The following is a 27,888-nucleotide window of genomic DNA, read 5'->3' as shown; positions in this document are numbered from 1 at the left end:
AGAGAGATAGAGAGAGAGAGAGAGAGAGAGAGAGAGAGAGAGAGAGAGAGAGAGTGAGAGAGAGAGAGAGAGAGAGAGAGAGAGAGAGAGAGAGAGAGAGAGAGAGAGAGAGAGAGAGAGAGAGAGAGCGCGTGAGAGAGAGAGAGTAAGAGAGAGAGAGAGAGAGAGAGAGAGAGAGATATATATATATATATATATATATATATATATATATATATATATATATATATATATATATATATATATATATATACATTTCAATTCCAGGGTGGATTGGAGTGCTCATGATGGTGATGTTCTGCGTTATTGTGGGCTTCTCCGGGACTCGATTGGCAGCCTCCTGGATGGTTCTTGAAGAACGTTGGCCGGAGGAGTATCGTGATGCCTGCCGCACACCTTACATGGAGATCGCAGACAAAGCTCTTGGCCACCACGGCAGGTGAGATATTTATGATTTTAAATTATCTTAGACAGGAACCATGTTAGGCGTACCAGTTTCCTCTTGGATGTAACTCATAACAGTTAACTCACTTTCGGGGAACCCTGTTTACTGCTCAGTGAACGGTGGCATAGGAGGCCACCGAAAGCCTGAGATTACCCATTCCCAGGGTGCAACTTATGACAGTTGCCTAACTGCGGGCACCTGTTTACTGCGTAAAAAGAGAAATCGGGAGGTCTTCTTAGAGCATACACAAACCTTCTGAAGACTGCAAGCTAAAACATTTATGTAACTCCTGGGTTGGTCAGTATAGGCAACAGATGTAAGGAAACATACGCAAACGTCTCATTCTGCCCGGGAGAAAAACCTTGGGTGAGTCGACTATGCTAACCACTATACATTTTGTTTCCAACTGTCTTACTAGCTCTCGTGGACAAAAAGAATAATAACAACTCATAAATAACTGAATATATGTTAAATTATGAAATGTGTTTGCTTATCTCTATTATATTTGTGTATATGCACTTCAAGTGCATATACACATAAAAATGGGTAATATTTAACACTGAACAGACCCATTGTGATCCACTCAGTGAGAAAGTGCACAACTGATGCTCCAAAGTGATTAAGCAGTTAGGGTAATAGGGAGTGAAAATGCTTCACATAGTAGCAGCTTTGTTATAAGGATACGTGAATCATCAACAGTGTGAATAACATCTGCCCTTAAATACCGTGTGGATTATATATATACATACCCATTGAGCGCTTTACCAAAGAATGTTTGCAATCTCGGTCAGAGCCTTTTGACCAAAATTTCAGATCTATAACCTCTATTCTGCAGAAATTATCACTACAAGACTTTGATGGTGAACTTCGTGCTGACAAAAGCCTCTTTATGTCAGTTTTGTAAGTGATTGTTAGGTATTCTCTAGTTTATGTCTTTATAAGGGAATGTTTATTTGTCAACCTGTTTGTCCAAATATCCAGTTAGCCTGGCACAATTTTCCATGGTAAATTGTGAGAAAATAGAGAGTGTCACAGATGGTTTAGGGTCTCCTCGATGTTCTTCCTTAAGTAGGATTGACTCATACTGCAAAAACCAACGACTCCTTTGCAGTCTGAAATGTAGGTTTGATTGTCTATAAAGTGTATTCATTTTTTTGGCAGTTCGGTATATACAGAATGTAACTATAAAGTTCATAAAACATTGCATCTAATAATAGTCAAAATAATGGAGCTGTTACGTTTTGCTGGGCACATATACTCAATACCTGGTTGATGGGGTTCTGGGAGTTCCTCTACTCCCCAAGTCCGGCCCGAGGCCAGGCTTGACTTGTGAGAGTTTGGTCCACCAGGCTGTTGCTTGGAGCGGCCCGCAGGCCCACATACCCACCACAGCCCGGTTGGTCCGGCACTCCTTGAAGGAAACAATCTAGTTTCCTCTTGAAGATGTCCACGGTTGTTCCTGTAATATTTCTGATGCTCGCTGATAGGTCGCTGAACAACCGTGGACCTCTGATGTTCATACAGTGTTCTCTGATTGTACCCATGGCACCTCTGCTGTTCACTGGTTCTATTCTGCATTTTCTTCCATGTCGTTCACTCCAGTACGTTGTTATTTTACTGTGCAGATTTGGGACCTGTCCCTCCAGTATTTTCCATGTGTACATTATTTGGTATCTCCCTCGTCTCCTTTCTAGTGAGTACATTTGGTGAGCTTTGAGACGATCCCAATAATTTAGGTGCTTTATCGCGTCTATGCGTGCCGTATATGTTCTCTGTATTCCCTCAATTTCAGCAATCTCTCCTGCTCTGAAGGGGGAAGTGAGTACTGAGCAGTACTCAAGACGGGACAACACAAGTGATTTGAAAAGTACAACCATTGTGATGGGATATCTGGACTTGAAGGTTCTCGTAATCCATCCTATCCTTTTTCTGGCTGACGCAATATTTGCTTGGTTATGCTCCCTAAACGTTAGGTCGTCGGACATCATTATTCCCAAATCCTTGACATGCTGTTTTCCTACTATGGGCAGATTCGATTGTGTTTTGTACCCTGTATTATGTTTAAGATCCTCATTTTTGCCGTATCTGAGTACCTGGAATTTATCACCGTTAAACATCATGTTATTTTCTGCTGCCCAATCGAAAACTTTGTTAATATCTGTTTGGAGTTTATCAATGTCTTCAGCAGAGGTAATTTTCATGCTGATTTTTGTATCATCTGCAAAGGATGACACGAAGCTGTGACTTGTGTTTTTGCCTATATCTGGTATGAGAATAAGGAACAGAGCTTTTAACTGCGCTCGGACTCGATTTTACTTGATTGACTGTTACTCTTCGTGTTCTGTTCGACAGGAAATTGAGTATCCAGCGTCCTACTTTACCAGTTATACCCATTGACCTCATTTTGTGTGCAATCACTCCATGGTCACATTTGTCGAATGCCTTTGCAAAATCTGTGTATACAACATCTGCATTATGTTTTTCCTCCAATGCCTCAGTGATTTTGTCATAGTGGTCAAGTAGCTGCGAGAGGCATGATCTTCCTGCTTTAAATCCATGTTGGCCTGGATTGTGGAGGTCATTGGTTTCCATGAAACTAGTGACCTGACTCCTGATCACTCTCTCAAATACTTTTATTATGTGGGACGTTAGTGCAACTGGTCTATAATTCTTTGCCAATGCTTTGCTACCACCCTCGTGTAGAGGGGCAATGTCTGCTGCTTTAAGCGCATCTGGTATCTCCCCTGTGTCCAAGCTCTTCCTCCACGCTATACTGAGTGCCTGTGCTACTGGCACTGTGCATTTCTTTATAAATATTGAATTCCATGAGTCTGGATCCGGGGCTGCGTGCATGGGCATATTGTCAATTTCCCTTTCAAAATCTGCCACACTCGTGTTGATATCAGTTATATTTACAGATGTTTGAGTACCATTCATAAAGAAATTGTCCGAATCTTCCACTTTCATGCTGAGTATCGGAGTGCTAAACATGTCCTCATACTGTTTTTTTTAGGATTTCACTAATTTCTTTATCGTCAGTGTATGAACCTTCACTAATACTAGTAGGTCCAATACTGGCAGTGGTTTTCGCTTTTGATTTAGCATATGTGAAGAAATATTTTGGGTTTTTCTTTATTTCTTGAATTACTTTCTGTTCTAGTTGCCCTTCTTCAATCTGATAGGAATGCTTCAGTCTTTAGTCTCTGTTCGATTTCTTCAATCTCCCTGTTTAAATTATTTCTTCTCTGTATGGGGAGTCGTGTCTGCTTAAGCATTTCCGTTAATTTCTTCCTCCTTTTGTAATGTCGTCTGCGTTCTCTTTTTACATTGGACCTCTTTCTGGCTTTCCTCAAAGGAACATGTTTCAGACAGACTTCATATACTTCAGAAGTCAGTTTTTCTATTCCTTGTGTAGGATTTTTATTTCTTAGAACATTTTTCCATTGAATGTTTGTAAGTTACCTGTTTATTTTCTCCCAGTCTATCCTCTTATTATTAAAATTGAATTGATTGAATAGCCCTTCTCGCTTGTTGTTTCTCTTGGGCCTACTACCGTTATTAATGTTAGTTTGCACTTCAATGAGCTTGTGGTCCGAGTACGTAGTGTCTGAGACAATAATGTCTGATCTGAATTTTTGTCCCCCCTTCCCATCCCAAATCCTTATCCTGACCCCTTCCCAGTGCTATAAAGTCGTAATGGCTTGGCGCTTTCTCTTGATAATTAATTAAAATCCTCATTGTTCGTGAATATCAGGTCCAGCGTGTTTTCGTTCCTAGTCGGTTGTGTAATCTGCTGACTGAGCGAGAATTTGTCACAGAATCTCAGTAGTACTCTGACCTATGGTCAGAGAACCGGTCGGAGCCGAGCGGACAGTACGCTGGACTTGTGATCCTGTGGTCCTGGGTTCGATCCTAGGCGCTGGCGAGAAACAATGGGCAGAGTTTCTTTCACCCTATGCCCCTGTTACCTAGCAGTAAAATAGGTACCTGGGTGTTAGTCAGCTATCACGAGCTGCTTCCTGGGGGTGGAGGCCTGGTCGAGGACCGGGCCACGGGGACACTAAAAAGCCCCGAAATCATCTCAAGATAACCTCAAGAAGATGGTTGGTTATTTCGAGGTTGACTTCCTGCTATGATGTTATTGTTTACTATTCTCCATTTTAAACTGGGTAGATTGAAGTCTCCAAGGAAGATGATATCTGGTGCTGGGTTTGCTAGGTTATCAAGGATATTCTCTGTTTTGTGGATCTGTTCAGTGAATTCCTCAACTGTTGCATCTGGCAGTTTGTATGTTAAAATAATAAGTTGATTCATATTTTCTACCTTGATTCCAAGTACCTCTACCACCTCATTAGACGAGTTCAGGAGCTCTGTGCATGCCAGCTCCTCTTTAATATACAGACCTACTCCCCCACTTGACCTCATTACTCTGTCACATCTATATAGATTATAATTAGGAATCCAGATTTCACTATCCATGTGGTCTTTTGTGTGGGTTTCTGTAACTGCACCAAATATTGAGTTCGATTCTATTAGGAGGCCATTTATGAACGTAACTTTATTTGTTGATTTTGGTTTCAAGCCTTGTATGTTTGCAAATATGAATGATTTCCAACATTGCGTGTCACTTCTGGTGGGCTTTGGTAGTTCTCCCCCCCACTCTACCCAGGTCCAGGATGTGTTGTTTTGGAAGTGATTCGTCCAGTTTTGGTAGTAGGACGGGTGTTGTGTTGTGTAGTACCTGTGTGCTTGTTGATAATTTGTATTCCAGTCTTGTGGGTGTCTCCCTTCCCCTCTGTAATCCTGTAGTGGTTCCATCTGACTGTTCCTCTCTCTTATATTTACTACTCTGTTTCTGCCTTCCTCTAAAAAATTTCCAGTAGTGTCATACTGATCTTCCCGTCTATAACGCTGTGTACCTCTCACGTGGAATTCCGGACATTGAAGATTGTAGCATTTTTTGTCCCTAATTGAAAATTTACATAATTTAGGGTGAAAGTATCTACACCCTGTTCCAAAACGGCATGTACCCCTCGCCAACATGTTCCTGCTTTTTCGAAGATGCAGAAAATTGCATTTTGCTCCTAATTTTCCATATTTGCATATTCCTTTAGCGTAGAATTTGCAAATATGTTCCGGTTTTGCGTTTTTCAAGGTATTTATACCTGTGTCTGTCTTGTCTACCTCTTTATTGGAGCCATCTCCGTCTTTCGTCCCAATTCCTTCATTTGTGCACTCTGTCTCACTGTTGCTCTCATTGTTTATATTACCTGGCTCTGCAATATTGCTGTTATTTTGTACCACAATAGTCTCCTCCTCCACACTACTGCTGCGGTTCTCTAAACTATCTGTTCCTGAGTTTTGGACGTTATCCAATGTTGACTTTTCCCAGTCCGCAGATATCACTGGTAGCTTTTCTGTGAATGATAATCTCTGTGACTCGGGAAAGTTTTTCATCAGTGTAGTTATGTTCTCTAACATTAATCTGTCATCTTTGCAAACCCAATAAATTCCTTGCCTTTTTGTGCATCCTGGAGCTAATTCTGCACAGCCCAAGGGAAATCTTATGTTACAGATGCAACACTTGACGCCTACATTACGTTTTCCCAGTACTCCCGAACACTCGCCACACCTCTCCATTGTCTGATGTATTGTATTGTATTTGTGCTTCACTGTATGGATCACTTGTTGATGTCAGTCCTTTTAACTCTTTATAAAATTATAAGTATGTATTTATATATTTAATATTTATAATATTATATGTATACCGTATATTTGTAATATTATGTATGTTATATTGTTCAAACTTTATGGCAGGTACTTAGCGTAGTGTAGCTAAGCTGGTCCCCCGGTGCGTACAGGTGACCTCTTGTTGTCCCAGGTTGATGTCACCAGTTTCCAGTTACTGGATTTATAGCACTGATTTATTCTTTGCTTGTATTCTTACAAGGAATTTTCTGCCTAATTTCCGGCTTGCAATGGTACTCACTCACTTTATTACTAATTCCTAGATCCACATTTTCATATTACACTATATGTTTTCCGTATATTATCACTGTGGGACGTGTCCTGGGGTAGGCCTCGTGTCTTGTGTAAACACAGCCTAGCTCATGCCGCCTCTTGCCACTATTCTATATTTCTAGTATTCTATATTTATAATATTCTATGCACGATTTTCCTACACTTCCAACTTATATGTGTGTTGTGATACCCGTTCCACTTCACTGTTCCACGAATCACTGTTCACTATTTTTTCCTCATACCGCCTACACGCATGTACACAAAGCCTCGTGCACTGACTCACACGTGGTCTCACGTTTATTCTCTATTTAACACAAAGTTCCATTGTTAATGACTGTTTTCAATTTTCCAGCGGGTCACTATGCACTTTGTGATGTCTGTAATCAGTAATCCATGGCTTTAGTCCTAAGAAATCCCGGTTAATGTCACGATTTTAACGGAGCGCGCACGGTACGTCTTTCCCTCCCTCGACCCAGACTCCTCAATGCTCTGAGAGAGAGACTGGAAGGGTGGGAAGGAAGGAGGGAGGGAGGAGGAGAGACTGAGAAAAAGGGAGAACAGGATAGATAACCCAGCAAACAAAATGTTGTTAATGCTTTCTGGAACGTTTCTAAATGGTTGCGGGAATGGCAAGTTGTGAAAAAGGTGCAGCACGTATTTGAGCAATGTTAAATCCAAAAAATGGTAAAAATATTTATATATATATATAATTTATAATATATAGTTTTCTATTTAGAAAATCTATCTTCCCTATATTAAAATACTATATTATCTTCCCTATATTAAAACCTATTTTTATATGTTTAAATAATAAGTTTATGCACTTTTAATAAAATTCATCAATAAATTGTAATTGTTATTTCATGGTTGCATGAAACATTCTTAAGTCCTCTTCATATGTCTTAAGACATATGAAGATCAGATAAATTGCTTTTATTTTGATAAAATTCCCTTTTATAAGAGTATTTGAATTCAACAAATACTAATTTCAAGTTTAAATATTTAATTTAATATATTTATTATGCACTAAAATACATTATGTAAATTTTTAATGTTGTTTGACAGCTGTGTGAACCACACTTAAAACATTTAGTTACTCAGAGATTGGATATAAATTTGTTTGTGAATTCGTAAATATTAGCTTATGTAATATGTTTTGTTCTTTGGAATATTAATACAATTTTTTCAAGTTTAAATACTAAATTTATATGACATTCATTAACATATAGCTGTATTATGGTGGTTATATACAGCTGTGTTATGGTGGTCATATACAACTGTGTTATGGTGGTTATATACAGCTGTGTTATGGTGGTCATATACAGCTGTGTTATGGTGGTTATATACAGCTGTGTTATGGTGGTCATATACAGCTGTGTTATGGTGGTCATATACAGCTGTATTATAGTGGTTATATACAGCTGTGTTACGGTGGTCATATACAGCTGTGTTATGGTGGTTATATACAACTGTGTTATGGTGGTCATATACAGCTGTGTTATGGTGGTCATATACAGCTGTTATGGTGGTCATATACAGCTGTTATGGTGGTCATATACAGCTGTTATGGTGGTTATATACAGCTATTATGGTGGTCATATACAGCTGTATTATGGTGGTTATATACAACTGTGTTATGGTGGTCATATACAGCTGTTATGGTGGTCATATACAGCTATTATGGTGGTTATATACAGCTGTGTTATGGTGGTCATATACAGCTGTGTTATGGTGGTTATATACAGCTGTGTTATGGTGGTTATATACAGCTGTGTTATGGTGGTTATATACAGCTGTGTTATGGTGGTTATATACAGCTGTGTTATGGTGGTTATATACAGCTGTGTTGTGGTGGTCATATACAGTTGTACTCACCTAGTTGTGTTTGCGGGGGTTGAGCTTTGGCTCTTTGGTCCCGCCTCTCAACCGTCAATCAACAGGTGTACAGCTTCCTGAGCCTATTGGGCGCTATCATATCTACACTTGAAACTGTGTATGGAGTCAGCCTCCACCACATCACTTCCTAATGCATTCCATTTGTCAACCACTCTGACACTAAAAAAGTTCTTTCTAATATCTCTGTGGCTCATTTGGGCACTCAGTTTCCACCTGTGTCCCCTAGTGCGTGTGCTCCTTGTGTTAAATAGCCTGTCTTTATCAACGATTCCCTTGAGAATCTTGAATGTGGTGATCATGTCCCTCCTAACTCTTCTGTCTTCCAACGAAGTGAGGTTCAATTCCCGCAGTCTCTCCTCGTAGCTCATACCTCTCAGCTCGGGTACTAGTCTGGTCGCAAACCTTTGAACCTTTTTCAGTTTAGTCTTATGCTTGACTAGATATGGACTCCATGCAGGAGCCGCATACTCCAGGATTGGTCTGACATATGTGGTATATAATGTTCTGAAAGATTCTTTACACAAGTTTCTAGAGGCCGTTCTTATATTAGCCAACCTGGCATATGCTGCTGATGTTATCCTCTTGATATGAGCTTCAGTGGTCAGGTCTGGCGTGATATCAACCCCCAGGTCTTTCTCTCTCTCTGACTCTTGAAGTATTTCATCTCCCAAGAGATACGTTGTATCTGGTCTCATGCTTCCAACCCCTATCCTCATTACATTACATTTGCTCGGGGTTAAACTTTAACAGCCATTTGTTCGACAATTCCTGCAGCTTGTCCAGGTCTTCTTGAAGCTTCAAGCTGTCCTCCTCTGTCTTAATCCATCTCATAATTTTGGCGTCTTCAGCAAACGTTGAGAGGAATGAGTCTATACCCTCTGGGAGATCATTTACGTATATCAGAAACAGGATAGGTCCAAGCACAGAGCCCTGTGGGATTCCACTGGTGACTTCACGCCATTCTGAGGTCTCACCCTCACTATAACTCTCTGCTTCCTATTGTTTAGGTACTCTCTTATTCACTGGAGCGCCCTACCAGTTACTCCTGCCTGTTTCTTCAGCTTATGCATCAACCTTTTATGGGGTACTGTGTCAAAGGCTTTCCGACAGTCCAAAAAAATGCAGTCCGCCCATCCTTCTCTTTCTTGCTTAATCTTTGTCACCTGATCGTAGAATTCTATCAAGCCTGTAAGGCAAGATTTACCTTCACTGAACCCATGTTGATGGGTTGTCACGAAATCTCGTCTCTCCAGATGTGTTACTAGGTTTTTTCTAAGAATCTTCTCCATCACCTTGCATGGTATACAAGTTAAGGACACTGGCCTGTAGTTCAGTGCCTCTTGTCTGTCACCCTTTTTAAATATTGGTACTACATTAGCAGTCTTCCATATTTCTGGTAGGTCTCCCGTTTCCAGTGACCACTATGGAGAGTGGCAAGCAAAGTGCTCCTGCACACTCTTTCAATACCCATGGTGAGATTCCATGCGGCCCAACAGCTTTTCTCACATCCAGCTCCAATAGGTGCTTCTTGACCTCATCTCTTGTAATTTCGAACCTTTCCAAGGTCACCTGGTTTGCTGCCACCTCTCCTAGCGCCGTGACGTCTCCCTGTTCTATTGTAAAGACCTCCTGGAACCTTTTGTTGAGTTCTTCACACACCTCTTTGTCATTCTCTGTGTACCTGTCCTCGCCCACCCTAAGTTTCATCACCTGTTCCTTCACTGTTGTCTTCCTCCTGATGTGACTGTGTAGTAGCTTTGGTTCGGTCTTGACTTTATTAGCTATATAATTTTCAAACTTTTTCTCAGCTGCTCTTCTCACACTAACATACTCGTTCCTGGTTCTCTGGTACCTCTCACTACTTTCTGGTGTTCTGTTATTACGGAAGTTCCTCCATGTCTTTTTGTTCAGCTCCTTTGCTTTCATACATTCCTTATTAAACTACGGATTCTTCCTTTGCTTCTCTGTTTTTTCCTGTTGGGCTGGGACAAACCTGCTTACAGCCTCCTGACATTTTTGGGTGACATAGTCCATCATGTCTTGTAAGGACTTTTTTCCAAGTTCTGTGTCCCAATGTATATCCCATAGGAATTTATTCATCTCCTCATAGTTTTCCTTTCGGTACGCCTGCCCTTTGTTTCCCAGTTCTTTTTTGGGGGTGATAATTCCCAGCTCAACCAGGTACTCAAAGCTCAATACACTATGATCACTCATTCCCAAGGGGGCTTCCAACTTAACTTCCCTTATATCCAACTCATTTAGGGTAAATATCAGATCAAGCAAGGCTGGTTCATCCCCTCCTCTCGTTCTTGTTGGTACCTTGACGTGTTGACTGTGTTATGGTGGTCATATAGAGCTGTGTTATGGTGGTCATATACAACTGTGTTATGGTGGTCATATACAACTGTGTTATGGTGGTCATATACAGCTGTGTTATGGTGGTCATATACAACTGTGTTATGGTGGTCATATACAACTGTGTTATGGTGGTCATATACAACTGTGTTATGGTGGTCTATACAACTGTGTTATGGTGGTCATATACAACTGTGTTATGGTGGTCATATACAACTGTGTTATGGTGGTCTATACAACTGTGTTATGGTGGTCATATACAACTGAGTTATGGTGGTCATGTACAACTGTGTTATGGTGGTCATATACAGCTGTGTTATGGTACTCACCTAATTGTACTCACCTAATTGTGCTTGCGGGGGTTGAGCTTTGGCTCTTTGGTCCCGCCTCTCAACTGTCAATCAACTGGTGTACAGATTCCTGAGCCTACTGGGCTCTATAATATCTACATTTGAAACTGTGTATGGAGTCAGCCTCCACCACATCACTGCCTAGTGCATTCCATATATTAACTACTCTGACACTGAAAAAATTCTTTCTAACGTCTCTGTGGCTCATCTGGGTACTAAGTTTCCACCTGTGTCCCCTTGTTCGTGCCCCACCCGTGCTGAAGAGTTTGTCTTTGTCCACCCTGTCAATTCCCCTGAGAATTTTGTAGGTGGTTATCATGTCTCCCCTAACTCTTCTGTTTTCCAGGGATGTGAGGTTCAGCTCCTTTAGCCTTTCCTCGTAGCTCAATCCTCTCAGTTCCGGGACGAGCCTGGTGGCATACCGCTGAATCTTCTCTAACTTTGTCTCGTGTTTAACTAAGTATGGACTCCAGGCTGGAGCTGCATACTCCAGGATTGGTCTTACATAAGTGGTATACAGGGTTCTGAAAGATTCCTTACACAAGTTTCTGAAGGCAGTTCTTATGTTGGCCAGTCTAGCATATGCCGCTGATGATATTCTTTTGATGTGGGCCTCTGGGGACAGGTTCGGTGTGATATCAATCCCCAGATCCTTCTCTCTATTTGACTCTTGCAGGATTTCCCCTCCCAGATGATACCTTGTGTTCAGCCTCCTGCTCCCTTCGCCTAATTTCATCACCTTACACTTTCCCGAGTTGAACTTTAGCAGCCATTTTCTAGACCATTCCTCAAGTTTATCCAGGTCATCCTGTAGTCTCTGTCTATCTTCATCCGTCTTGATTCTTCTCATAATTTTTGCATCATCAGCAAACATCGAGAGGAATGAGTCTATACCCTCTGGAAGATCGTTCACATATATTAGAAACAGGATCCCTGGAAACACAAACCGAAACTGTCTCTATTTTCCGCTTGTTACAACTTGTAATAAAGTTGTTACATCTTGGCTTAACGTGTTTATGACGTATTAGAACGTTGTTACAACTTGTTATATTGGTTGTTATAACTGGTTAGGAGGTGTTAAAACTTGTTCGAACGTTGTACCAACGTCGTAGTTTCGGTGTGTGTTTGGTGGGATGGGTCCAAGTACTGAGCCCTGTGGGACTCCGCTGGTGACATCTCGCCACTCTGATGTCTCCCCCCTCACCGTTACTTGCTGTTTCCTGTTGCTTAAGTACTCCCTTATCCACTGGAGCACCTTCCCTTTTACTCCTGCCTGTTGCTCCAACTTTTTTAACAGCCTTTTATGGTGTACTGTGTCAAAGGCTTTTTGGCAATCCAGGAAAATGCAGTCGGCCCACCCTTCTCTTTCCTGCCTAATTTTCGTTGCCTGGTCATAAAATTCTATTAAACCTGTGAGGCACGATTTACCATCTCTGAACCCATGTTGGTGGTGCGTTACAAAGTTATTTCCCTCCAGATGCTCTACGAGCCTTTTCCTCACGATCTTCTCCAGCACCTTGCATGGTATACAAGTTAAGGAAACTGGCCTGTAATTCAGTGCCTCTTGCCTGTCACCCTTTTTGTATATTGGGACCACGTTAGCTGTCTTCCAACTTTCTGGTAAGTCTCCTGTTTCCAGTGACCTGTTATACACCATAGAGAGTGGCACACTTAGTGCTTCTGCACCTTCCTTTAGTATCCATGGTGAGATTCTACAGTGGTGGTCATATACAGCTGTGTTATGGTGGTCTATACAACTGTGTTATGGTGGTCTATACAACTGTGTTATGGTGGTCATATACAACTGAGTTATGGTGGTCATATACAACTGTGTTATGGTGGTCATATACAACTGAGTTATGGTGGTCATATACAACTGTGTTATGGTGGTCATATACAACTGTGTTATGGTGGTCATATACAACTGAGTTATGGTGGTCATATACAACTGTGTTATGGTGGTCATATACAACTGAGTTATGGTGGTCATATACAACTGAGTTATGGTGGTCATATACAGCTGTGGTATGGTAGTCATATACAGCTGTGTTATGGTGGTCATATACAGCTGTATTACTGTGGTCATATACAGCTGTATTACTGTGGTCATATACAGCTGTATTACTGTGGTCATATACAGGTGTTTTATGGTGGTCATATCCCAGCAAACAAAAAACGTTTTTTGCGGTTTTTTTGGTGTCAGAGAGTTGACACTGTAGCTATATATATAGTGTTGTTAATTTTTTTAACGTATAAAATATGGCAAATATCAAATGTGTGTGTGTACTCACCTATTTGTGCTTACGGGGGTTGACCTTTGGCGCTTTGGAGCCTCTGTGTGTGTGTCTGTGTATACTCACCTATTTGTGCTTGCGGGGGTTGAGCTTTGGCTGTTTGATTCCGCCTCTCAACAGATCAATCAACTGGTGTACAGGTTCCTGAGCCTACTGGGCTCTATCATAAATACATTTAAAACTGTGTATGGAGTCAGCCTCCACCACATCACTGCCTAATGCATTCCATCCGTTAACTACTCTGACACTGAAAAAGTTCCTTCTTACGTCCCTGAGGCTCATGTGGGTATACTCAGTTTCCACCTGTGTCCCCTTGTTCGCGTCCCGTCAGTGTTGAATAGTTTTTCCTTGTAAACCCGGTCGATTCCCCTGAGGATTTTGTAGGTTGTGATCATGTCCCCCCCTTACTCTTCTGTCTTCCAGTGTCGTAAGGTGCATTTCCTGCAGCCTTTCCTCATAACTCATGCCTCTTAGTTCTGGGACTAGTCTAGTAGCATACCTTTGGACTTTTTCCAGCTTCGTCTTGTGCTTGACAAGGTACGGGCTCCATGCTGGGGCCGCATACTCCAGGATTGGTCTTACATATGCGGTGTACAAGATTCTGAATGATTCCTTACACAGGTTCCTGAACGCTGTTCTGATGTTAGCCAGCCTCGCATATGCCGCAGACGTTATTCTTTTTATGTGGGCTTCAGGAGACAGGTTTGGTGTGATATCAACTCCTAGATCTTTCTCTCTGTCCGTTTCATTAAGTACTTCATCTCCTATTCTGTATCCTGTGTCTGGCCTCCTGTTTCCACTGCCTAGTTTCATTACTTTGCATTTACTCGGGTTGAACTTCAACAGCCATTTGTTGGACTGTTCACTCAGTCTGTCTAGGTCATCTTGTAGCCTACTACTATCGTCCTCAGTTTCAATCCTCCTCATAATTTTTGCATCGTCGGCAAACATTGAGAGAAACGATTCTATACCCTCTGGGAGATCATTTACCTATGTCAGAAACAGTATAGGTCCAAGGACTGACCCCTGCGGGACTCCACTCGTAACGTCTCGCCAATCTGAGACCTCACCCCTCACACTGACTCGTTGTCTCCTGTTGCTTAGGTACTCCTTTATCCAATGGAGTACCTTCCCTTTCACTCCAGCCTGCATCTCTAGCTTTTTCACTAGCCTCTTGTGTGGCACTGTATCAAAGGCTTTCTGATAATCCAAAAATATTCAGTCTGCCCACCCTTCTCTTTCTTGCCTTATTTTTGTTGCCTGGTCGTAGAATTCAAGTAACCCTGTGAGGCAGGACCTGCCATCCCTGAACCCATGTTGATGCTGTGTTACAAAGTTCTTTCGCTCCAGGTGCTCCACTAGCTTTCTTTAAACAATCTTCTCCATCAGCTTGCATGGTATGCATGTTAGGGACACTGACCTGTAATTCAGTGCCTCCTGTCTATCCCTTTTCTTGTATATCGGGACTACGTTAAATGCTTTCCAAATTTCTGGCAGTTCCCCTGTTGCCAGTGATTTGTTATACACTATGGAGAGTGGTAGGCACAGTTCTTCTGCCCCTTCCTCGTGTGTGTGTGTGTGTGTGTACTCACCTAGTTCTCACCTAGTTGTGTTTGCGGGGGGTTGAGCTCTGGCTCTTTGGTCCCGCCTCTCAACCGTCAATCAACAGGTGTACAGATTCCTGAGCCTATCGGGCTCTGTCATATCTACACTTGAAACTGTGTATGGAGTCAGCCTCCACCACATCACCCCCTAATGCATTCCATTTGTCAACCACTCTGACACTAAAAAAGTTCTTTCTAATATCTCTGTGGCTCATTTGGGCACTCAGTTTCCACCTGTGTCCCCTTGTGCGTGTTCCCCTTGTGTTAAATAGACTATCTTTATCTACCCTATCAATTCCCTTCAGAATCTTGAATGTGGTGATCATGTCCCCCCTAACTCTTCTGTCTTCCAGCGAAGTGAGGTTTAATTCCCGTAGTCTCTCCTCGTAGCTCATACCTCTCAGCTCGGGTACTAGTCTGGTGGCAAACCTCTGAACCTTTTCCAGTTTAGTCTTATCCTTGACTAGATATGGACTCCATGCTGGGGCTGCATACTCCAGGATTGGCCTGACATATGTGGTATACAAAGTTCTGAATGATTCTTTACACAAGTTTCTGAATGCCGTTCGTATGTTGGCCAGCCTGGCATATGCCGCTGATGTTATCCGCTTGATATGTGCTGCAGGAGACAGGTCTGGCGTGATATCAACCCCCAAGTCTTTTTCCTTCTCTGACTCCTGAAGAATTTCCTCTCCCAGATGATACCTTGCATCTGGCCTCCTGCTCCCTACACCTATCTTCATTACATTACATTTGGTTGGGTTAAACTCTAACAACCATTTGTTCGACCATTCCTTCAGCTTGTCTAGGTCTTCTTGAAGCCTCAAACAGTCCTCTTCTGTTTTAATCCTTCTCATAATTTTAGCATCGTCCGCAAACATTGAGAGAAATGAATCGATACCCTCCGGGAGATCATTTACATATATCAGAAACAAGATAGGACCGAGTACAGAGCCCTGTGGGACTCCACTGGTGACTTCACGCCAATCGGAGGTCTCACCCCTCACCGTAACTCTCTGCTTCCTATTGCTTAGATACTCCCTTATCCACTGGAGCACCTTACCAGCTACACCTGCCTGTCTCTCCAGCTTATGTACCAGCCTCTTATGCGGTACTGTGTCAAAGGCTTTCCGACAATCCAAGAAAATGCAGTCCGCCCAGCTCTCTCTTTCTTGCTTAATCTGTGTCACCTGATCGTAGAATTCTATCAAGCCTGTAAGGCAAGATTTACCCTCCCTGAACCCATGTTGGCGATTTGTCACGAAGTCCCTTCTCTCCAGATGTGTTACCAGGTTTTTTCTCACGATCTTCTCCATCACCTTGCATGGTATACAAGTCAAGGACACTGGCCTGTAGTTCAGTGCCTCTTGTCTGTCGCCCTTTTTGTATATTGGGACCACATTCGCCGTCTTCCATATTTCTGGTAGGTCTCCCATCTCTAGTGACTTACTATACACTATGGAGAGTGGCAAGCAAAGTGCCTCTGCACACTCTTTCAGTACCCATGGTGAGATCCCATCTGGACCAACAGCCTTTCTAACATCCAGATCCAACAGGTGTCTCTTGACCTCCTCTCTCGTAATTTCGAATTCCTCCAAGGCCGCCTGGTTTACCTCCCTTTCTCCTAGCACAGTGACCTCACCCTGTTCTATTGTGAAGACCTCCTGGAACCTCTTGTTGAGTTCCTCACACACCTCTCTGTCATTCTCTGTATACCTGTCCTCGCCTGTTCTAAGTTTCAATACCTGTTCTTTCACTGTTGTTTTCCTTCTGATGTGACTGTAGAGTAGCTTTGGTTCGGTCTTGGCTTTGTTTGCTATATCATTTTCAAAATTTTTCTCTGCTTCTCTTCTCACCCTGACGTACTCATTCCTGGTTCTCTGGTATCTCTCTCTGCTTTCTGGTGTTCTGTTATTCCGGAAGTTCCTCCACGCCTTTTTGTTCAGTTTCTTCGCTCCCATACATGCCCTATTATACCATGGATTCTTCTGTTGCTTCTCGGATTTTTCCCTTTGGGCCGGGATGAACGTCTTTACTGCCTCCTGACACTTTTGGGTAACATAGTCCATCATGCCCTGTACAGACTTGTCTCTGAGGTCTGTGTCCCAAGGTATTTCACTTAGGAAACTTCTCATCTGTTCATAATTCCCCTTTCGGTATGCCAGCCTTTTGATTCCTAGTTCTTTTTGGGGGGAGATAAGTCCTAGCTCTACCAGGTTATCTTGAGGTTATCTTGAGATGATTTCGGGGCTTTTAGTGTCCCCGCGGCCCGGTCCTCGACCAGGCCTCCACCCCCAGGAAGCAGCCCGTGACAGCTGACTAACACCCAGGTACCTATTTTACTGCTAGGTAACAGGGGAATAGGGTGAAAGAAACTCTGCCCATTGTTTCTCGCCGGCGCCTGGGATCGAACCCAGGACCACAGGATCACAAGTCCAGCGTGCTGTCCGCTCGGCCGACCGGCTCCCAAAGTTCAATACACTGTGGTCACTCATTCCCAAGGGCGCTTCCATCTTAACTTCCCTTATATCCCATTCATTTAGGGTAAATATCAAATCAAGCATTGCTGGTTCATCTTCTCCTCTCATTCTTGTTGGTTCTTTGGTGTGCTGGCTTAGAAAGTTTCTTGTTGCCACGTCCAGCAGCTTAGCTCTCCATGTTTCTGGTCCTCCATGCGGGTCTCTGTTCTTCCAATCTATCTTCCCATGGTTGAAGTCTCCCATAATTAGTAGTCCAGATCCATTCCTGCTAGCAACAGAAGCTGCTCTTTCTATTATGTTAATGGTGGCCATGTTGTTTCTATCATATTCCTGTCTAGGTCTTCTGTCATTTGGTGGTGGATTATATATGACTGCGACTATAATTTTTTTCCCTCCATTTGTTACAGTACCTGCTATGTAGTCACTGAAACCTTCACAGCCCTGAATATCCATCTCCTCAAAATCCCAGCCTTTTCTTACCAGCAGAGCTACACCACCCCCACCTCTTCCTTCCCTCTCTTTCCTCAAAACATAATAGTCCTGTGGGAACACTGCATTTGTTATCGTTTTCGTGATCTTTGTTTCTGTGAGGGCTATTATATCTGGGTTTTCCTCTAGTACCAGTTCTCCAAGCTCATTTGCTTTATTTGTAATTCCATCTATGTTAGTGTACATTGCTTTGAGGCTCACTTTCTTCTGTCCCTTCTCAAATCGCCTCCTTGGTGAGTGTTCTGCTGGTGGGGGAGGCTGTTCCATTGGTGTGAGGACCTGTGAGGTGGATAACAGGGTCTCAGAGGATACTGGGATGAGGGGCGGGGGATCCAGTGAAGGGGGAGGGACAGGGAGGGTATGGGGTGAAAGGGGAGGGAGGACGGGAAGGAAAGGGGGGGGGAGGGAGGACTCGGGAGGAGGGGAGGGGTAGAAGGGTGGGGATTGGGTGTGGGGGGGGAGGGAGATTTGGCTGAACATTTGAGTGGGGGCAGGGAGGGTTTGGGGTAGGGTGTGTGTGTGTGTGTGTGTGTGTGTATTCACCTAGTTGTATTCATCTAGTTGTGCTTGCGGGGGTTAAGCTTTGGCTCTTTGGAGCCTTTGTGTGTGTGTGTGTGTGTGTGTGTGTGTGTGTGTGTGTGTGTGTGTGTGTGTGTGTGTGTGTGTACTCACCTAGTTGTGTTTGCGGGGGTTGAGCTCTGGCTCTTTGGTCCCGCCTCTCAACCGTCAATCAACAGGTGTACAGATTCCTGAGCCTATCGGGCTCAGGAATCTGACTTGACTGTGTGTGTGTGTGTGTGTGTGTGTGTGTGTGTGTGTGTGTGTGTGTGTGTGTGTGTGTGTGTGTGTGTGTGTGTGTGTGTATGTGTGTATTCACCTAGTTGTATTCATCTAGTTGTGCTTGCGGGGGTTGAACTCAGCTCTTTCGGCCCGCGTCTCAACTGTCAATCCATCAACTGTTACTAACTGCTACCACCTATTTTTTTCAAAACACACACACACACCTCCAGGAAGCAGCCCATAACTGCAGGCTAACTCCCAGGTACCTACATATTGCTAGGTAACAGGGGCATCAGGGTGAAAGAAACTCTGCCCATCTGCTTCCGCCGGCATCGGAAATTGAGCCCGGACCCCAGGATTACGAGTTCCGCACGGTGTCCGCTCAGCTACCCGACCTTCCCCTTTGTGTGTGTATTTACCTAATTGTACTTACCTAATTGTGCTTGCGTGGGTTGAGCTCTGGCTCTTTGGTCCAGCCCCTCAACCGTCAATCAACAGGAGTACAGGTTCCTGAGCCTACTGGGCTCTATCATATCTACACTTGAAACTGCGTATGGAGTCAGCCTCCACCACATCACTTCCTAATGCATTCCATCTGTTAACTACTCTGACACTGAAAAAATTCTTTCTAACGTCTCTATGGCTCATTTGGGCACTCAATTTCCACCTGTGTCCCCTAGTGTGTGTGCCCATTGTGTTAGAAACTCTGTCTTTATCTACCCTATCAATTCCTCTGAGAATCTTGTATGTGGTGATCATGTCCCCTCTAACTCTTCTGTCTCCCAGTGACGTGAGGTTTAATTCCCGTAGTTTCTCCTCGTAGTTCATACCCCTCAGTTCTGGTACTAGTCTGGTAGCAAACCTTTGAGCATTCTCCACTTTATTCTTATGCTTGACTAGATATGGACTCCATGTTGGAGCCGCATACTCCAGGAATGGTCTGACATATGTGGTATATAATGTTCTGAAAGATTCCTTACAAAAGTTTCTAAAGGCCGTTCTTATGTTAGCCAACCTGGCATATGCCGCTGATGTTATCCTCCTGATATGAGCTTCAGGGGACAGGTCTGGCGTGATGTCAACCCCCAGGTTTTTTTATCTCTCTCTGACTCTTGAAGTATCTCATCTCCCAAGTGATACCTTATATCTGGTCTCCTGCTCCCTACACCTATCTTCATTACATTACATTTGCTTGGGTTAAACTAACAATCATTTGTTCGACCATTCCTGCAGCTTGTCCAGGTATTCTTGAAGCCTCAAGCTCTCCTCCTCTGTCTTAATCCTTCTCATAATTTTGGCGTTGTCAGCAAACATTGAGAGGAATGAGACTATACCCTCTGGGAGATCATTTACGTATATCAGAAACAGGATAGGACCGAGTACAGAGCCCTGTGGGACTCCACTGGTGACTTCACGCCAATCTGATGTCTCACCCCTCACTGTAACTCTCTGCTTCCTATTGCTTAGGTACTCCCTTATCCACTGGAGCGCCCTACCAGTTACTCCTGACTGTCTCTCCAGCTTATGCATCAGCCTTTTATGGGGTACTGTGTCAAAGGCTTTTCGACAGTCCAAAATAAATGCAGTCCGCCCGTCCTTCTCTTTCTTGCTTAATCTTTATCACCTGATCGTAGAATTCTATTAATCCTGTAAGGTAAGATTTATCCTCCCTGAACCCATGTTGATGGGTTGTCACGAAGTCGCTTCTCCCCAACTATACACTATGGAGAGTGGCAAACAAAGTGCTCCTGCACACTCTTTCACTACCCATGGTGAGATTCCGTCTGGCCCAGCAGCTTTTCTCACGTCAAGCGCGAATAGGTGCCTCTTCACCTCATCTTTTGTAATTTTGAACCCTTCCAAAGTCGCCTGGTTTGCTGCCACCTCTCCAAGCGCCGTGACCTCTCCTTGTTCTATTGTAAAGATCTCCTGGAACCTTTTGTTGAGTTCTTCACACACCTCTTTGTCATTCTCTGTGTACCTGGCCTCACCCGTTCTAAGTTTCATCACCTGTTCCTTCACTGTTGTTTTCCTCCTGATGTGACTGTGAACTAGCTTTGGTTCGGTCTTGGCTTTATTATTCTCACACTAACATACTCGTTCCTGGTTCTCTGATATCTCTCTCTACTTTCTGGTGTTCTGTTATTACGGAAGTTCCTCCACGCCCTTTTGTTCAGCTCCTTTGCTTTCATACATTCCCTATTAAACCACGGATTCTTCTTTTGCTTCTCGGTTTTTTCCTGTCGGGCCGGGATAAACCTGTTTACCGCCTCCTGACACTTTTGGGTGACAGTCCATCATGTCTTGTACGGACTTAGTTCTGAGTTCTGTGTCCCATGGTTTATCCCTTAGGAATTTATTCATCTCATAGTTTCCCTTTCGGTATGCCAGCCCTTTGTTTCCCAGTTCTTTTTTGAGGGAGATAATTTCTAGCTCAACCAGGTACTCAAAGCTCAATACACTATGATCACTTATTCCCAAGGGGGCTTCCAACTTAACTTCCCTTATATCCGATTCATTTAGGGTAAATATCAGATCAAGGAAAGCTAGTTCATCCTCTTCTCTCATTCTTGTCGGTCCCTTGACGTGTTGACTTAGAAAGTTTCTTGTTGCCACGTCCAACAGCTTGTGTCTGGTCCTCCATGTGGGTCTCTGTTCTCCCAATCTATCTTCCTGTGGTTGAAAGCTCCTTTGATTAGTAGTCTGGATCCGTTCCTGCTAGCCACAGAAGCTGTTCTCTCTATTATATTGATGGTGGCCAAGTTGTTTCTATCATATTCCTGTCTGGGTTTTCTGTCGTTTGGTGAGGTGTTTTATATAACTACTACTACTATGTGTGTGTGTGTGTACTCACCTGATTGTGCTTGCGGAGGTTGAGTTTTGGCTCTTTGGGCCCGCCTCTCAACTGTCAATCAACTAGTGTACAGATTCCTGAGCCTACTGGGCTCTATCATATCTACATTTAAAACTGTGTATGGAGTCTGCCTCCACCACATCACTGCCTAATGCATTCCACCTGTTAACTACTCTGACACTGAAAAAGTTCCTTCTAACGTCCCTGTCGCTCATTTGGGTATTCAGTTTCCACCTGTGTCCCTTTGTTCACGTACCGCCAGTGTTGAATAGTTTATCCTTATCTACCCTGTCAATTCCCCTGAGGATTTTGTAGGTAGTGATCATGTCTCCCCTAATTTTTCTGTCTTCCAGTGTCGTAAGGTGCATTTCCCACAGCCTTTCCTTGTAACTTGTGCCTCTTAGTTCTGGGACTAGTCTAGTGGCATACCTCTGATCCTTTTCCAGCTTCGCCTTGTGCTTGACAAGGTACGGGCTGCATGTTGGGGCCGGATACTCCAGGATTGGTCTTACATATGTGGTGTACAAGATTCTGAATGATTCCTTACATAGGTTCCTGAAAGCTGTACTGATGTTAGCCAGCCTCGCATATGTCGCAGACTTGATTCTTTTTATATGGGCTTCAGGAGACAGATTTGGTATGATATCAACTCCTAGATCTTTCTCTCTGTCCGTTTCCTTAAGTACGTCATCTATTCTGTATCCTGTGTCTGGCCTCCTGTTTCCACTGCCTAGTTTCACTACTTTCCATTTACTCGGGTTGAACTTTAACAGCCATTTGTTGAGCCATTCATTCAGTCTGTCTAGGTCGTGTTGTAGCCTCCTACTATCATCCTCTGTTTCAATCCTCCTCATAATTTTTGCATCATCGGCAAACATTGAGAGAAACGAGTTTATACCCTCTGGGAGATCATTTACATATATCAGAAACAGTATAGGTCCAAGGACTGACCCCTGCGGGACTCCACTTGTGACGTCTCGCCAATCTGAGACCTCACCCCTCACAGTGACTCGTTGTCTTCTGTTACTTAGGTACTCCCTTATCCAGTGGAGTACCTTCCCCTACACTCCAGCCTTTTCACTAGGCTCTTGTATGGTACAGTGTCAAAGGCATTCTGGCAATACAAAAATATACAGTCTACTCACCCCTCTCTTTCTTGCCTGAGTTTTGTTGCCTGGTCGTAGAATTCAATTAACCCTGTGAGGCAGGACTTGCCATCCCTGAACCCGTGTTGATGCTATGTTACAAAGTTCTTGCGCTTCAGATGTTCCACTAATTTTTTCGCGCAATCTTCTCCATCAGCTTGCATGGTATGTAAGTTAGGAACACTGGCCTGTAGTTCAGTGCCTCCTGTCTATTCCAATTCTTGTATATTGGGACTACATTAACTGCTTTCCAAATTTCTGGCAGTTCCCCTGTTGCCAGTGATTTGTTATACACTATGGAGAGTGGCAAGCACAGTGCTTCTGCTCCTTCCTTTAGTATCCAAGGGGAGATTCCATCTGGCCCTATAGGCTTTGTCACATCCAACTCTAGTAAAAGCTTCCTTACTTCCCCACTGGTAATCTCAAACTCTTCTAGTGGTCCCAGGTTAACTATTCCCTCTCTTATCTCTGGAATTTCTCACTGTTCTAAGGTGAAGACCTCCTGGAATTTCTTATTAAGTTCCTGACCCACTTCCTTGTCGTTTGCAGTGAATCCTTCTGTCCCTATCCTTAATTTCATTACCTGTTCCTTTACTGATGTTTTTCTCTTGATGCGGCTGTGCAGCAATTTAGGCTGAGTCTTTGCCTTGCTTGCGATGTAATTTTCGTATTGTCTTTCTGCCTCTCTTCTCATCCGGACATATTCATTCCTGGCATTCTGGTATCTTTCTCTGCTCTCCAGTGTCCTGTTATTCCTATAGTTTCTCCATGCCCTTTTACTTTGCTGCTTAACTAGCCTACATCTCTGATTAAACCATGGGTTTCTCATTTTCATTTCTCTGTTTTCCTTTTGGACTTGGACAAACTTGTTTGCTGCTTCCTTGCACTTCTGCGTGATGTAGTCCATCATGTCTTGGGCCGTCTTTCCCCTGAGCTCTGTTTCCCATGTTATATCTGTTAGGAATTTTCTTATCTCTCATAGTTTCCCTATCGGAATGCCAGCCTTTTGTTTTCAGTACCCCTCCTCGAGTTCAATAACCCTTCTTCAACCAGATACTCAAACACCAGTGCACTGTGTTTATTCTAAATTCTTACTGGGTCTCGAAACCGATTTCGGTTATGTCGGAGTCGTTCAGAGTGAAGACTAGGTCGAGTCTCCCTGGTTCATCGTTTCCTCTCATCCTAGTGGGTTCCCTGACATGCTGGCTTACAAAGTTTCTTGTCGCCACCTTCATTAGTTTGGCTCTCCATGTATCCTCTCCTCCATGCGGTTCCTCGTTCTCCCAGTCTATCCTTCCGTGATTGAAGTCCCCCATGATGAGCAGATGGGATCTATTTCTACAGGCAGTAGAGGCTTCCCTCTTAATTATCGTGTTAAGTGCCATGTTGTTGTTGTCATACTCTTTCCTTGGTCTTCTGTGTGTGTGTGTGTGTGTACTCACCTAATTGTGCTTGCGGGGGTTGAGCTCTGGCTCTTTGGTCCCGCCTCTCAACCGTCAATCAACTGGTGTACAGATTCCTGAGCCTATTGGGCTCTATCATATCTACATTTGAAACTGTGTATGGAGTCAGCCTCCACCACATCACTTCCTAATGCATTCCATTTACTAACTACTCTGACACTGAAAAAGTTCTTTCTAACGTCTCTGTGGCTCATTTGGGTACTCAGCTTCCACCTGTGTCCCCTTGTTCGCGTCCCACCAGTGTTGAATAGTTCATCCTTGTTTACCCGCTCGATTCCCCTGAGGATTTTGTAGGTTGTGATCATGTCCCCCCTTACTCTTCTGTCTTCCAGTGTCGTGAGGTGCATTTCCCGCAGCCTTTCCTCATAACTCATGCCTCTTAGTTCTGGGACTAGTCTAGTAGCATACCTTTGGACTTTTTCCAGCTTCGTCTTGTGCTTGACAAGGTACGGGCTCCATGCTGGGGCCGCATACTCCAGGATTGGTCTTACATATGTGGTGTACAAGATTCTGAATGATTCCTTACACAGGTTCCTGAACGCCGTTCTGATGTTAGCCAGCCTCGCATATGCCGCAGACGTTATTCTCTTTATGTGGGCTTCAGGAGACAGGTTTGGTGTGATATCAACTCCTAGATCTTTCTCTCTGTCTGTTTCATTAAGTACTTCATCTCCTATTCTGTATCCTGTGCCTGGCCTCCTGTTTCCACTTCCTAGTTTTATTACTTTGCATTTACTCGGGTTGAACTTCAACAGCCATTTGTTGGACCATTCACTCAGTCTATCCAGGTCATCTTGTAGCCTCCTACTATCATCCTCTGTTTCAATCCTCCTCATAATTTTTGCATCGTCGGCAAACATTGAGAGGAACGAATCTATACCCTCTGGGAGATCATTTACATATACCAGAAACAGTATAGGTCCAAGGACTGACCCCTGCGGGACTCCACTTGTGACGTCTCGCCAATCTGAGACCTCACCCCTCACACAGACTCGTTGTCTCCTGTTGCTTAGGTATTCCTCTATCCACCGGAGTACCTTCCCTCTCACTCCAGCCTGCATCTCCAACTTTCGCACTAGCCTCTTGTGTGGCACTGTATCAAAGGCTTTCTGACAATCCAAAAATATGCAGTCTGCCCACCCTTCTCTTTCTTGCCTTATTTTTGTTGCCTGGTCGTAGAATTCAAGTAACCCTGTGAGGCAGGACCTGCCATCCCTGAACCCATGTTGATGCTGTGTTACAAAGTTCCTTCGCTCCAAATGCTCCACTAGTTTTTTTCGCACAATCTTCTCCATCAGCTTGCATGGTATGCAGGTTAGGGACACTGGCCTGTAGTTCAGTGCCTCCTGTCTATCCCCTTTCTTGTATATCGGGACTACGTTAGCTGCTTTCCAAATATCTGGCAGTTCCCCTGTTGCCAGTGATTTGTTATACACTATGGAGAGTGGTAGGCTCAGTTCTCTTGCTCCTTCCTTTAGAACCCAAGGGGAGATTCCATCTGGGCCTATAGCCTTTGTCACGTCCAACTCTAGTAAACACTTCCTTACTTCCCCACTGGTAATCTCAAACTCTTCCAGTGGTTCCTGGTTAGCTATTCCCTCACTTACCTCTGGAATTTCTCCTTGTTCTAAGGTGAAGACCTCCTGGAATTTCTTATTCAATTCCTCACACACTTCCTTGTCATTTGTAGTGAATCCTTCCGCCCCTATCCTTAATCTCATAACCTGTTCCTTTACTGTTGTTTTTCTCCTAATGTGGCTATGCAACAATTTAGGCTGAGTCTTTGCCTTGCTTGCGATGTCATTTTCGTATTGTCTTTCTGCCTCTCTTCTCATCCTGACATATTCATTCCTGGCATTCTGGTATCTTTCTCTGCTCTCCAGTGTCCTGTTATTCCTATAGTTTCTCCATGCCCTTTTACTTTGCTGCTTAGCTAGCCTACATCTTTGATTAAACCATGGGTTTCTCATCTTCATTTCTCTGTTTTCCTTTTGGACTGGGACAAACTTGTTCGCTGCGTCCTTGCACTTCTGCGTGATGTAATCCATCATATCTTGGGCCGTCTTTCCCCTGAGCTCTGTTTCCCATGCTATATCTGTTAGGAATTTTCTTATCCCCTCATAGTTTCCCTTTCGGTATGCTAACCTTTTGGTTTCGGTATCCCTCCTCGAGTTCAATAACCCTTCTTCAATCAAGTACTCAAACACCAGTACACTGTGGTCGCTCATTCCTACTGGGTCCTCAAAACCGATTTCTCTTATGTCGGAGTCGTTCAGAGTGAAGACTAGGTCGAGTCTCGCTGGTTCGTCATTGCCTCTCATCCTTGTGGGTTCTCCGACATGCTGGGTTAAAAAGTTGCTTGTCACCACCTCCAATAGTTTGGCTCTCCACGTATCCTCGCCTCCATGCGGTTCCTTGTTCTCCCAGTCAATCTTTCCGTGATTGAAGTCGCCCATGATGAGCAGGTGGGATCTATTTCTACAGGCAGCAGAGGCTGCCCTCTCAATTATAGTGTTAACTGCCTTGTTGTTGTTTTCATACTCTTGACTGGGTCTCCTGTCATTTGGTGGAGGGTTGTATATTACTGCTACTACTATTCTTGGTCCTCCCATTGTTATGGTGCCTGCTATGTAGTCTCTGAACTCCTCACAGCCCGGGATGGCCATCTCCTTAAAACTCCATTCCCTTCTCATGAGTAGGGCCACTCCGCCTCCTCCTCTACCTTCCCTCTGTGTGTGTGTGTGTGTGTGTGTGTGTGTGTGTGTGTGTGTGTGTGTGTGTGTGTGTGTGTGTGTGTGTGTGTGTGTGTGTGTGTGTGTACTCATCTAGTTGTACTCACCTAGATGTGCTTGAAGGGGTTGAACTTTAGCTCTTTGGGGTCGCCTCTCAACTGTAAATCAACTAATTTTTTTTTCTACACACACACAAACACACACACACACACACACACACACACACACACACACACACACACACACACACACACACACACACACACACACACACACACACACACTGCTAGACAAGCTGAAGGAATGGTCGAACAAATGGTTGTTAGAGTTTAACCCAACCAAATGTAATGTAATGTAATGAAGATAGGTGTAGGGAGCAGGTGGCCAGATACAAGGTATCATTTGGGAGAGGAAATTCTTCAGGAGTCAGAGAAAGAAAAAGACTTGGGGGTTGATATCACGCCAGACCTGTCTCCTGCAGCACATATCAAGCGGATAACATCAGCGGCATATGCCAGGCTGGCCAACATACGACCGGCATTCAGAAACTTGTGTAAAGAATCATTCAGAACTTTGTATACCACATATGTCAGGCCAATCCTGGAGTATGCAGCTCCAGCATGGAGTCCATATCTAGTCAAGGATAAGACTAAACTGGAAAAGGTTCAAAGGTTTGCCACCAGACTAGTACCCGCGCTGAGAGATATGAGCTACGAGGAGAGACTACGGGAATTAAACCTCACTTCGGTGGAAGACAGAAGAGTTAGGGGGGACATGATCAGCACATTCAAGATTCTGAAGGGAATTGATAGGGTAGATAAAGACAGTCTATTTAACACAAGGGGGACACGCACAAGGGGACACAGGTGGAAACTGAGTGCCCAAATGAGCCACAGAGATATTAGAAAGAACTTTTTTAGTGTCAGAGTGGTTGACAAATGGAATGCATTAGGAAGTGATGTAGTAGAGGCTGACTCCAT

General features: G+C 43.7%; 1 protein-coding gene across 1 annotated transcript in view; it reads left to right on the top strand.

The window, feature by feature from the left end:
- Positions 1-27,888, top strand: part of LOC123770837 (uncharacterized) — a 262,279-nt gene that overhangs the window by 114,978 nt on the left and 119,413 nt on the right. Inside the window, exon 3 of the mRNA XM_069305725.1 lies at positions 268-439. Within this exon, the coding sequence (XP_069161826.1) occupies positions 268-439 (172 nt within the window). The remainder of the gene's footprint in view (positions 1-267; positions 440-27,888) is intronic.

This window comes from Procambarus clarkii, chromosome 56 (assembly GCF_040958095.1).
Source record: "Procambarus clarkii isolate CNS0578487 chromosome 56, FALCON_Pclarkii_2.0, whole genome shotgun sequence".
In the NCBI taxonomy this organism is placed as follows: Eukaryota; Metazoa; Arthropoda; class Malacostraca; order Decapoda; family Cambaridae; genus Procambarus; species Procambarus clarkii.
This window is presented reverse-complemented; position numbering and strand designations above follow the sequence as displayed.